This window comes from Acipenser ruthenus, chromosome 6, assembly GCF_902713425.1.
Source record: "Acipenser ruthenus chromosome 6, fAciRut3.2 maternal haplotype, whole genome shotgun sequence".
Taxonomy (NCBI): domain Eukaryota; kingdom Metazoa; phylum Chordata; class Actinopteri; order Acipenseriformes; family Acipenseridae; genus Acipenser; species Acipenser ruthenus.
Genome location: NC_081194.1, coordinates 56185011 through 56197954, shown reverse-complemented (window position 1 = coordinate 56197954; position 12944 = coordinate 56185011). Strand labels below are relative to the sequence as shown.

Below are 12944 nucleotides of genomic sequence, written 5' to 3'. Positions count from 1 at the left end.
TATCTTGACACGATCATCAGCCAAAATATACTTTGCTCTTTTTTTTTGCTTCGTAGTCCATTTCTGGTATTTTATCTCCAATGCTGAAAACTAGATTTTAGCAACCTAAATCAAAGCAATGCAGTAACCGCTTTGGAGTATTTTTTTTGTAAATGTTATTTATTTGTCCAAGGACTTTTTTATTTATTTATTTTTTGGGGGCAAAGTGCAATGCACACAGGATGGCGAAGGAATAAAAAAAAGCCTATCTACAGAAGGAAGACACGTAGTTTGCGTCGCTTGCGTTGTGCAGTAGTTCATTTAGAGCAGTGCTGCCCAAACCCGGTCCTGGAGAGCCCCTATCCAGCAGGTTTTATAGGTAACCTTTAATCATCAATTTCTTAACACCTGGAACAATTTCATTGTGATCAATTAAGCAGGTGATTTATTAAATGAAGTCATTTCGAGATCATTTGGTACAAAAAATGAACTACCCTTTTCAGCCCTCAATGGCCTGGATTACATGCTGGGAAAATGTCATGACTTATCTGTCTACTGTCATGACTTATTTAAGGTGGTTATAATTTTAGATCATTTTAGTTTGTTTAATTTATCAATTCCTGCTTTGAAACTTCATGTTGTATTTGATTTTTGTATAATGTATTACATTTGTATTCAAACATAAACCAAAACTAACTAAAATTGTAATCCAGACCGTACCACCTTAAATAAGTCATGACCGTAAACAAGTCATGAGATTTTCTCAGCATGTAAACTGGCCCAATGACCAGAGCTCCCTTAATTGAACAAGTTATTTGCTTAATTGATCAATAACTTCCATGTGTTCCCAGTCTTTAGAAATTAGCAATTTAGGGTGACCTACAAAACTTACTGGATAGGGGCTCTCCAGGACCGTGTTTGGGCAGCACTGATTTAGAGGTTTCTTTTTTTTTTTCTCTCCGTACTTGTCCGGAATGCATTAGCCCCTAAAAGAGGTGAATTTCACGGTGACCCCTCAATTTCCCAATTTCCGCAAAATCGCGATTTAGGTAGCCCTCTACTCATAACACCAGCCCAAAAATAGCATTGCAAAATTTTGTTACTCACTCCAGTATCATCATTTATATACCTTTGTAATTAAAATACTGCGAGCCAGAATTTAGAGGGGCCTGGTTGACTACGTGCTTGCCATCGATTGCACCCAAACAATGGGGGAAATTCCAGTCTTCCTCATACCTGAAATGGAAAATATGTATATTTTGACATCTTACATATTCTTATTATGCATCTCTTTATGCCACAAAAACATGAATTATTATTATTATTATTATTATTATTATTATTATTATTATTATTATTATTATTATTATTATTAAATGCACCTTTTTGCAATGACAAGCTAGTCCTCTTCTTTGGGGGTAGGCATATAGAGGGGGACCAGTTTTTCCCAGATGGCGACACATGTGTCTTCTATGATCACAGCGACAGTAGACACACCAACACGATAGCTGAAACCAATGGTGTTACTGAAAACCAGCAGTGGCCAGAAATCCAAAAAAAATAATTAAGTTAGGCCTACTGTTCAATACGGAATTGTTAAAATAATAGAATGTTTTCATGAAAAAAAAATGTTATGTTATACTATAATAAAAAATAAAATTCAATGTAGTTTATACAGAATTATAATATAGATAGATCTCTTAAATTATACCTTTGGGAGACTTCTGGGTCAATATATCTGTACCTCATGGGTACAAAATTAATAGGGGGACATATATGAGTCCCCGTAATATTTTACCCCTCTTTTTTTTAACTTACACAGTGGATACCTATGTGTATTTATAGAAGTGAATTAGTTTTGTTTTTATACGTTGTATTGGAAATTACTGTTTTAGAAAGTACATTCTAATGTCGCCTTGGATAAAGGCGTCTGCTAAATGTCTGCAATAATTTGTGGCGAGATGGCATTCTAAACTGTGCTACATTGTATTACTACCTTTTGCGGTTTTAAATACAAGGATACATTGTATCGCAAACTAGTGGGTTACAACGAGTACATTCTGCTGCACAATTATTTGTCTTTTAAAGCTCAATACAGGAAACCATAGTACCGGTGATAAAAGTGAATATACACGTTTTAACAAGACTGCACACATAAAACTTAAATTACTTATATTACTCACCTCAAGCAGATGGCCAGACGTTGTTAACGACTTACGGACTCTCAGAAGTTGGTTGATTTTTATGTGTGATACTTGGACCAACCAAGTCAAGCAGCACGGCAAACTTTTGCCTGGTCATTCTGAAGTAGGTGAAGAATTTATCATCGTCTAGTTTCAGCTCTTGGACCAGACGATGATATTCCCCCAGCATGTTTCTGCTTCTCAGTATATCATGGACTCAAAATCTACGACTGCCACGGCTTTTACACCGCCGATGTGCTACATATAATAATAATAACAATAATAATAATAATAATAATAATAATAATAATAATAATAATAATAATAATAATAATAATCTTCCTCGCTGTCTGCCATCTCGACTTCTTGAGCATCACGGCGTCAAAATACGCTGGACGTCGACATTTTGAGTGTGAAAGGACCTTAAGGCATAGAGACTAAGAGCTCCCTTTAAACTAAACAGTACCAGACACCATATTTTAAAATGAAAATGCATGCTATAACATGTGTTTCTTTCAAACTGCACATTTGAGACCTATGTAACTAATTGAAGTGCAACATTACTAGGATTTATAGAATTATTTTGTTAACTACAACCACTTTAGAAATACAAAAGCAGGTGAGACATCAGTTTCAAGGTTTGGAAAGCAAGCCTATGTGAAACTGAAATGGAGGGGAAAAAAACACAAAATCAAATATTGGGAAAACTGCACCAACAATGGTTGATTGTGAACATGACAAAAGCCCAATTGTTGTGCTTCTTTCAGTTTAAAGATATAATCGTCATGTCAGGTTGCATAAATACACACAAAAAATGAATCATCAGATGGTAGCAGGATATTTATTATGCTTACTGTCTTGTCCACACACATTTTAAGTAGGGCTGCAATGAAGGGTACATTTTGACCTTCGAAGTTTCGGAAAAAATAAAAAGCTGCTGTGACACACTCATGAGGTACACTTCACAGGTCTCTTAGATCACTATATTTCTAAAAAACGGGCACTGTTTTTAATTGCTGTGCACAAAATAATATAGTACCTACAATTAATTATACAACTGTAACTATAGTGTATAACTTTCTGCAGCATGCAATATTTTTGTAAGTAGTCTCAAAATCCTATCGCTGTACTGTATGTTTGACACTGTTCTGCCAGCTGGATCTGTTACCATTTTTGGTGTGGTAAGAACAGTATCTTTAATTGATCTAGGGGCATTTTTAGGTTAAAATGCCTTGTTTTATAAGAGCGACATGGTTTCCATTAATTTTGTCTACACGGTGCATTTAAATAGGCTGCAGCAGGCTTTGACACCTGTCGCTCATCTTATCTTGCACATCACTTAAGTATTTTTCAATATTTTGATTCAGAACAAATAGGCATGACTTACAGCAATACAAAATTAAAAAAATGTGTCTTGAATGCTGTTGTTTGTTGTGGTAAAATAGAAAAACATGGTCTGACTAAGCCAAATTCCAAAAATTAATGTATCTATGTCTAGTTGCTGAGTCTTTACAAAAACAATCTGTTCATAACAATGAAAAGTGTGACATAATATTTACCTATCAATCCCACTACTACTGAATACAATACAATTTAAAATTATATATATATATATATATATATATATATATATATATATATATATTATATACCATTTCATAAGATAATAACACACATTATTACAAGGCGCTGGCTCATTTCGTTTTTATAAGCAATATAAACCTTCTAAACTAAAAAGAAAGCAGAGCACAATTCATACAGCTAATAAAATAATTTTGAAAACAGAAAAGAGGTAAATATCAGCAAATGACTTACAGTACATTCCACTACAGTGGTGTGACTTTGTTAATAAAATGGCAAATGAGACGTAATAGCACATATACTGCCAAATCAAAGTGAATCAATATATTGTGCCTGACACATTCTAGCAAATGAAACTAACACAACAGACCCATGGGAACAAACGCAGAAAAGATAAGTAGTATCCACAAAAAAATTACAGCTCAAACAAATTAAGGTAGGAAAACACATCTTATGACTAAACAGGTCGAACAATTGTTTAAGAAAAACAGAAAAAAAGAGGCTGTGGTACGGTCATTTTGAAAATAACAAGCACGTCTCCAGTGAATAACTCATTTGGCAGGGCTGATCTGATCGTCTAACACATACTGTAAAACTCTCGAGTTGCTAATCGAAACAGCACATAGCAAATCACCAGCATTTCCACAGATGTTCTAATTCCATCAAGCACGTTCAAATCACGATTACAAGTTCCTTCAGTTATATCACATCTGCTCGTTTTCAGTTATCATCAGTCAGACAGTACGTGTATTTTTTTTTTTCAAAGTTGTGAGCTGTGTTACTAGTCAGACTATTGTTGTTATTATTTTGGTGAGGGTTCTCAAATCAATAACAATTTAACATTGTAATAACTGTTTACTTGTATGTTTTGTGTTTGTTAACAACGACCCTAACTCGGTTAGCACTGATTTAGGTCACTGTGTTGCATCTCTTTTCCTTGCAGGGTAGGCAAGGAGCTGTTCATTCAGCACTACAAACCGCCAGCGGAGTCCATACACACTACACAGGTTTATCCAGCACGCCGCCCAGGGCTTATCCTCCTCGCCGACTCATCCCCATTCCCATTCACAGCCTAATTACAAACGACTAAAACTTTTACAACACTCCGCAAACTACCCTCTCTGTCCCTACCAGTTTCGGGTCGTGGGATTATACATGGGTAAATTCCCCAGCCCTTGTACATTTTCAAAATATAAAGTGGAAGTTATTAATGAGAAGAGGAGACCGTTATTGGCCTACTTACCATCAATCGCCATGATGTTCTATTCGGGCTCTACCAAACCGGCTGGTAAAGACGGGGGAGGGAGAGTCGATTCAAATCTTTTTAAACAGGGGGGATTGGAGCGTAATGAAATGGTTGCTTCCAAATCAGAGAATGTATCAAATCAGAGAAGTCGACTGATGAGGCAGAATTTTAAATATATTTAATTTAATTACAATTCAATACATACTTATGTTTATTGTATAGATATAATCATAATATTTGTATTAGAATTAATAACAATCCTATCCATATATTTAGGATGTGGTAAAGATACTATATGTATTTTGCTTTGTAATTTGTTCTCTGATTTTGGGTGTTTGTATAGTGATATTTGAATTATCATTAATAAACAGGATTCTTCAGCCATACAACATTATTAATAAACAGCACACATGCAGACTCTGTCTATTGATTTCAATACTGTATTATTTCTGAATTTTGGCCAACATTCCCAATATTTTGCAAAAAGCTGGTACTGTCAGTCAAAGTAGACAAAACAAAATGCATTGAATGGGTGTCAGTATTGCACATACAATACATATTATCTGTTATTTTGTGCTGTTTTTAATGTTGCCTATGTTTGATCATTGTCATGTAGTTCAGAAGTCCTTAAGATTAAATTTTTTAGAGAAACTGCAGTTATAAATACTACCTCTACTCAACCGTTCTCAGTCACACATGCTTTACTATTTTATATACACACCTGTGCAGCAATTTACACCCACTTAATCAATTAAACCCTCCACCACATTCTCACATGTTTTTAAAGTGCTAGTGAATTAACCCTTTAATTACCCACCACCACTACAAAACACACATATACACAGGCCAGTACCCTCATTCTGCCACAGGTAACCAGTGGTGTACCACAGGGATCAGTATTAGGTCCTCTGCTATCCCTAATCTACATTAATGATTTAGATTCTGGTATAGTAAGCAAACTTGTTAAATTCGCAGATGACACAAAAATAGTAGGAGTGGCAAACACTACTGTAGCAGCAAAGGTCATTCAAAATGATCTAGACAGCATTCAGAACTGGGCAGACACATGGCAAATGACATTTAATAGAGAAAAGTGTATGGTACTGCACACAGGCAATAAAAATGTGCATTATAAAAATCATATGGGAGATACTAAAATTGAAGAAGGAATCTATGAAAATGACCTAGGACTTTATGCTGACTCAGAAGTGTCTTCATCTAGACAATGTGGGGAAGCTAAAAAAAGAAAAAAAAGGCCAACAAGATGCTCGGTTATATTGTGAAAAGTGTTGAATTTAGATCAAGGGAAGTAATGTTAAAACTTTACAATGCATTAGTTAGACCTAATCTAGAATATTGTGTTCAGTTCTGGTCACCTTGTTACAAAAAGGATATTGCTGCTCTAGAAAGAGTGCAAAGAAGAGCGACCAGAATTATCCCGGGTTTAAAAACCATGTTGTATGCAGACAGGCTAAAAGAATTGAATCTATTCAGTCTTGAACAAAGAAGACTACATGGTGATCTGATTCAAGCATTCAAAATTCTAAAAGGTATTGACAATGTCGACCCAGGGGACTTTTTTGACCTGAAAAAAGAAACAAGGACCAGGGGTCACAAACGGAGATTAGATAAAGGGGCATTCAGAACAGAAAATAGGAGGCACTTTTTTACACAGAGAATTGTGAGGGTCTGGAACCAACTCCCCAGTAAAGTTGTTGAAGCTGACACCCTGGTATCCTTCAAGAAGCTGCTTGATGAGATTCTGGGATCAATAAGCTACTAATAACCAAACTAGCAAGATGGGCCGAAAGGCCTCCTCTCGTTTGTAAACTCTTTTATGTTCTTATGTTGCACAAAGTTCAAAGTCTTCGCTGTTGAGCTGCATAGTAATATCTGGTACTTTAAAGAAAGTACTCATTTTGCATGTCTTACTTTCAGGTAGCATGACAGGAAGTGAGGCGTTGATGGGGTGAAGGGACAATGTCACTCTCCAGATGAAATAAGAATATAAGAACATGTTGACCAAGAGGACAAACAAGTGGAGGCCATTCAGCCCATCAGTTCCCCTCTGGTTCCTAGGAGATGATTGATCTCACCATTTTGTCAGATTGGTTCTTAAAAGATCCCAGTGATTCAGTATCAAAAATGTGACTAGGTCACCTATTACATACCCTCACCACTCTCTGCAAAGAAGTGTCCCAGAATGTGTAAACATACTTAAAAGTAAGACATGCAAACAGTGCTTACTTTAACCTAGTACTGTATACCTTACTAAAAAGTTACCCACAGTAAAAGCATAGAAACGTGTAATAAAGCATAGTGCTATAGCATTGGTAAACATTGTAAAACCTAGAGAGGACTGATAAAGCATATAAAAAAAACATGGCCAAACATGTACTGTAAGTGTATAGTATATCCATGGAAGAAGCAAGAGAAAACAACAAAATTACTAAGCAAATTGAACAGTGGTACATTTTTCACTTTTATAAGAGTGGTACCGAATATATACACATATACATATATGTGTATCGAGTCGGGCATTCACTTGCTGCAGCACTGTGGGACCGCTGTGACATTTCCCCTACTTGGCACTGTGCCAGCCCACCCTGGAACTCTGAACTGCCAATGCAGAACAGCACAACTCTACCACAGAATTGATCCTCATCCTGTGTATCATTCGATTATAATGAAGTGCACATTCTATTCCAATATTTCACGTGAGTCACCCTTCGGTTTCAAATTCTGTTATTTTATACTGCAGAGTATTTCAAATCTTTAGGGTCTGATTCCAATCACATCATCTTATAACTTGAAAATCGCACGTTAGCTGTACGTCTCCCAGGTGGTGAATAAAGAAAATCAAATGCATAACTCAGCTTGAACTGAACAATGCAAACCCAGAGAGACTAAATGCTATTGTCTCACTAATGATAGCTTTTCCTATTCTTTAGAGAACACAGATACCCACATGGACATACTGTGAATGTGGTCAAATGTCTTATTTGAAAATAAGAAATTAACTGTTATGAGGCAGTTCAAAGCTCTGCTGATCTGGATAAAAAGATCACCCAACGAACCTAAACAGCCAAAGTTGCCAAGCGACTGACCCTGGAGGTGTGGACCAGCCTAGGAAGCCTCTGACTAGACTAGGTGGGTGCCTTACTGTTAGGGACCACTCTCAGGAGGTGAGGAAGTAGGTTTACTCCCCAATCCACGAGCATGCAAAGGCCAGTGCAGTGTGCCGTGAGGGCCCCCAGCAAAGATTAGCAACTCAGCTCTACCGAGATTTCAACCAGCAAACTCTGGATTGCATGATTCAGCCTGAACACTCCGTAGTGATTTATACTAGGTGAGCCTCTGGGGACTCTTAAGCAGCTCATCTATAACTGTATCCTAACTATGGTGCTGTGATTTATGCCACTTACTGCACTTCCACTGAAAACATGGTACCGCAATTATTGTTTCTGAGGGAGATCTGTTAGATTTGATCCAAGTGCTAGCCTTTTCTAGCTTGTACTCATTCCAAATATAGTTGCTATGGCTGCCAGTATTGCCGTTTCATGGCTTGTTAAATCTTTGTTATATATTGTAATTAGAAAGAGGCTGCAGCACTTCACTTTTTTTTAGGAGCCTGTGATGTTTGATAATTTAAAGTGAGTTTAATGATTAATGCTAATGTGTTTCCTGACATTCTGAGGGAGGTTTTTACAAATAATATATAAACCATTGATCAAGTTTAACAAATTATGAAATCTGGCATTTATGAAAGCATGTCTAAGCATAGATAAGCATTGTAAAGTCCAGAGAGGTATGCTAAAGCATAGGGTGAAAGCATAGGAAATGCAAAATTACTTTGCACATGTATTGTGGCACTGTTATCATGTACAGTATACAGCAATTTAACAAATACCCAATTTCTGCTAATCACCATGTTTGCATTTAATTTGTGTTATTTCACAAACTTATGAAAATAAATAGGGCCCTCATCACTTGCAAACTTTAGCACTGGTGGTTATTCCTTCATTGAATGAATTAGCAGTTGTGTGCCATACATAGTTTCTGTATTGCAGTGGTATACAAAACTGGAGAAAATGATACAGTGTTTAGATAAGTTAGAAATGAGAACATTAAAATGAATTAATACACCCACCTACTGAAATAAATTGTTTTATGATGGCCTGTAACAATAGAAATGTTTGCCAAAATGTATCAGAGACACTAACTCAGTTCCTGTTTTATAGCCTTCTTAAACATTGTTGTTACCATAAATGTTGATAAGGATATCATCTACCAGTATATATTAAACACAACCTGATGAATCTAAAGACAGCAAACACATACAGTAATATTGTATACTCCTCTTCCCCGTGACTCCGAGGTTAAAGGAGGAAGGGTATAACGGGTAGTGTTGTGTATTCACTGCTGTTACGGATCTGACCCCTGTTGGTGAGATGATATTAAAAGCTCTAGAACCACTCTTGCAGAGGAGTCTGACATTTGCATAGTGGTTAAGACTCTTGATTACAGTGTGCTTTGTCAATGATTCACAGCCTCCATCTTGTTAAACACACAGGTGTTATCTTAGAACTACGTCTAGCCTGCTACCATTCCCTTGGTACTGTTTCCCCAATAGCCACTGAAGCCCTGCAGGAAAATGATACATGGCTCCTTTAACGATTGGTTCGCAACAATAGGTAATTGTCACAAAGACGGCCAGAGTGGGTGGCGTCAGACCAGAAAAGGAATACACAGACAGAGACGGTGGTGATGATGAGGCTGAACGCATGATCGCGTTCAGCATTTAATAAACAGAACAGAAAATAAAAGGTTGGAACAGACAAAAACACTGGACACGGCACTACACGCCAAAATAAATAGACATACAAAACGGACTAAACACTTAACAAACGGTGCACGGAGACAAACAAACACGGTGAGTACAAACACTTATCTTTACGATTTTACTTTACTTTTACTCCTCTCTCTCTCACCCGTTCTCCTCTTCCGAACACCCAACCCCGACTGCATGCTACGTGTCTCTATATATACTGTTGTGCTGGGATTCAATTACTAATTAATTATTCACTTGAATCCCAGCACGTGAATTAATTCTGTGCAACCCCGTGCTCACATATTACATTTAACCAGCACGTGAAGTGATTTGTGCTCTCCTCGTGCCTAAATACAAATCTACACTTTTTAAATATACGTGAAACACAGACCCGTTTATATCCCGTGTACCAATGACTATACACCAACATTAACACACACACGCACGCAACATACAACACAGAACACACAAATGCACACAGGGGCGGGGCACATTGCCACATATACCCCCCCTTGTGCGCAGCACACATGGCCTCAACGGCCACCTCCCCCCTTAAAAATCCAGCAGTCCAGGACAAAGTCTCGGGCTGGGAAGGGAGGCTTCAGTGGGCCCTTGGCTGGCAAAGCTGTCAGCACCCCTGCCGGTAGTGGCACGGCTGACAGCCTGCTGGTCCATGCTTGCAGCGAACTTCCTTCATAGCCGGTAGCTCCCCTTGGTGGGGCTCCGACCACAGTACTGCCGGCAGCGAAGAAGCTGCAGTGGGAGCAGGTCTCCGGACCTCCCCCTCAATCTCTGGCAGCGAAACTGCTGCTGGGGTTGGTGGTTTCCAGACCTCCTCCCCCTTCTTTGTGGCCGACAGCTCCCCTTTCTGGGGCTCCGGCCACCGTACTCCCCGTGGTGGAAGTACGGGAAGCAGAGACAGCTCCTGCTGTTCTGCTTCTGGCGGTGGTGGAGGCAGAGTCAGCTCCTGCTCCTCTGCTCCTGGAAGTGGCAGAGGCAGCTCCTGCTCCTCTGCTCCTTCCGGTGGTGGTGGCGGAGGCAAAGGCAGCTCCTGCTCCTCTGCTCCTTGCGGTGGTGGTGGCGGAGGCAGAGGCAGCTCCTGCTCCTCTGCTCCTTGCGGTGGTGGTGGCGGAGGCAGAGGCAGCTCCTGCTCCTCTGCTCCTGGCGGTGGTGGAACCAGCAGGTATTCACCCTCTGCTGGTGGAGGTGGGAGGGGCCAGCAGTCCTCCCACTGCGGTGAAGGTGGAACCAGCAGGTATTCACCCTCTGCTGGTGGAGGTGGGAGGGGCAAGCAGTCCTCCCACTGTTGGGCTGTGGACGCACCGACTCCTCCCTGTTGGGCTGTGGACGCACCGACTCCTCCCTTTTGGGCTGTGGACGTTCGGGCTCCCCCCACTCAGGCGTAGGACGTTCGGGCTCCTCCCACTCAGGCGTAGGACGTTCGGGCTCCTCCCACTCAGGCGTAGGACGTTCGGGCTCCTCCCACTCAGGCGTAGGACGTTCGGGCTCCTCCCGCTTGGGCTGTGGACACTCAGGCTCCTCCCGCTTGGGCTGTGGAGGCAAAACCAGCAGGCATTCTTCCTCTGCTGGTGGAGACGGGGACAGCAGGCATTCTTCCTCTGCTGGTGGACCTGCTACCTGGGCTGCTGTTCCACTTATAACTGCCTCCAGGTAGCTGAGGACCAACCCCACACCTTCCTCCCAGGTGCTTACGGTCTGTTCCCTCGCATATGCCTCCCATCGTTCCCTATCCATAAACTGCAGGAACTGGACGACTACTGGTATAGACTGGGCCTCCAGCCCAGCATTTTCCAGCATCCAGTCCCGCACTTTGATGGCGTCTTCTGCCATTTTTTTTTTTTTTATTTATTTTTTTTTTAAATCCAAAACTGCGGTTCCTGCTCTGGCCTGAGTCCTGGAGGCGCTGTCGATCCCACTTCTGACACCACGTGTCACAAAGACGGCCAGAGTGGGTGGCGTCAGACCAGAAAAGGAATACACAGACAGAGACGGTGGTGATGATGAGGCTGAACGCGTGATCGCGTTCAGCATTTAATAAACAGAACAGAAAATAAAAGGTTGGAACAGACAAAAACACTGGACACGGCACTACACGCCAAAATAAATAGACATACAAAACGGACTAAACACTTAACAAACGGTGCACGGAGACAAACAAACACGGTGAGTACAAACACTTATCTTTACGATTTTACTTTACTTTTACTCCTCTCTCTCTCACCCGTTCTCCTCTTCCGAACACCCAACCCCGACTGCATGCTACGTGTCTCTATATATACTGTTGTGCTGGGATTCAATTACTAATTAATTATTCACTTGAATCCCAGCAAGTGAATTAATTCTGTGCAACCCCGTGCTCACATATTACATTTAACCAGCACGTGAAGTGATTTGTGCTCTCCTCGTGCCTAAATACAAATCTACACTTTTTAAATATACGTGAAACACAGACCCGTTTATATCCCGTGTACCAATGACTATACACCAACATTAACACACACACGCACGCAACATACAACACAGAACACACAAATGCACACAGGGGCGGGGCACATTGCCACATATACCCCCCCTTGTGCGCAGCACACATGGCCTCAACGGCCACCTCCCCCCTTAAAAATCCAGCAGTCCAGGACAAAGTCTCGGGCTGGGAAGGGAGGCTTCAGTGGGCCCTTGGCTGGCAATGCTGTCAGCACCCCTGCCGGTAGTGGCACGGCTGACAGCCTGCTGGTCCATGCTTGCAGCGAACTTGCTGCAGGGGATGCTGGTCTCCTGACCTCACCCCCTTCCTTCGTAGCCGGTAGCTCCCCTTGGTGGGGCTCCGACCACAGTACTGCCGGCAGCGAAGAAGCTGCAGTGGGAGCAGGTCTCCGGACCTCCCCCTCGATCTCTGGCAGCGAAACTGCTGCTGGGGTTGGTGGTTTCCAGACCTCCTCCCCCTTCTTTGTGGCCGACAGCTCCCCTTTCTGGGGCTCCGGCCACCGTACTCCCCGTGGTGGAAGTACGGGAAGCAGAGACAGCTCCTGCTGTTCTGCTTCTGGCGGTGGTGGAGGCAGAGTCAGCTCCTGCTCCTCTGCTCCTGGAAGTGGCAGAGGCAGCTCCT

General features: G+C 41.0%; 1 protein-coding gene across 6 annotated transcripts in view; it reads right to left on the bottom strand.

Annotated features, from left to right (window-relative positions):
• LOC117410775 (synaptotagmin-14-like) overlaps window positions 1–5232 on the bottom strand; it is a 96213-nt gene extending 90981 nt beyond the window's left edge. Inside the window, exons 1-2 of one of the 6 annotated variants that reach the window (XM_059025564.1) lie at window positions 1362–1664; window positions 1109–1215 (exon numbers count right to left, since the gene is read on the bottom strand). Coding sequence is in view for 5 of the 6 variants with exons in the window: in XM_059025566.1 (XP_058881549.1) it covers window positions 4987–4999 (13 nt within the window). In the remaining variant the exon portion in view is untranslated. Of the gene's footprint in view, window positions 1–1108; window positions 1216–1361; window positions 1665–4986 lie in introns of those variants that run through there. The other 5 variants (XM_059025566.1, XM_034017569.3, XM_059025562.1 and 2 more) reach the window with 5 other exon arrangements.
• Between the last annotated feature and the right edge of the window lie 7712 nt (window positions 5233–12944).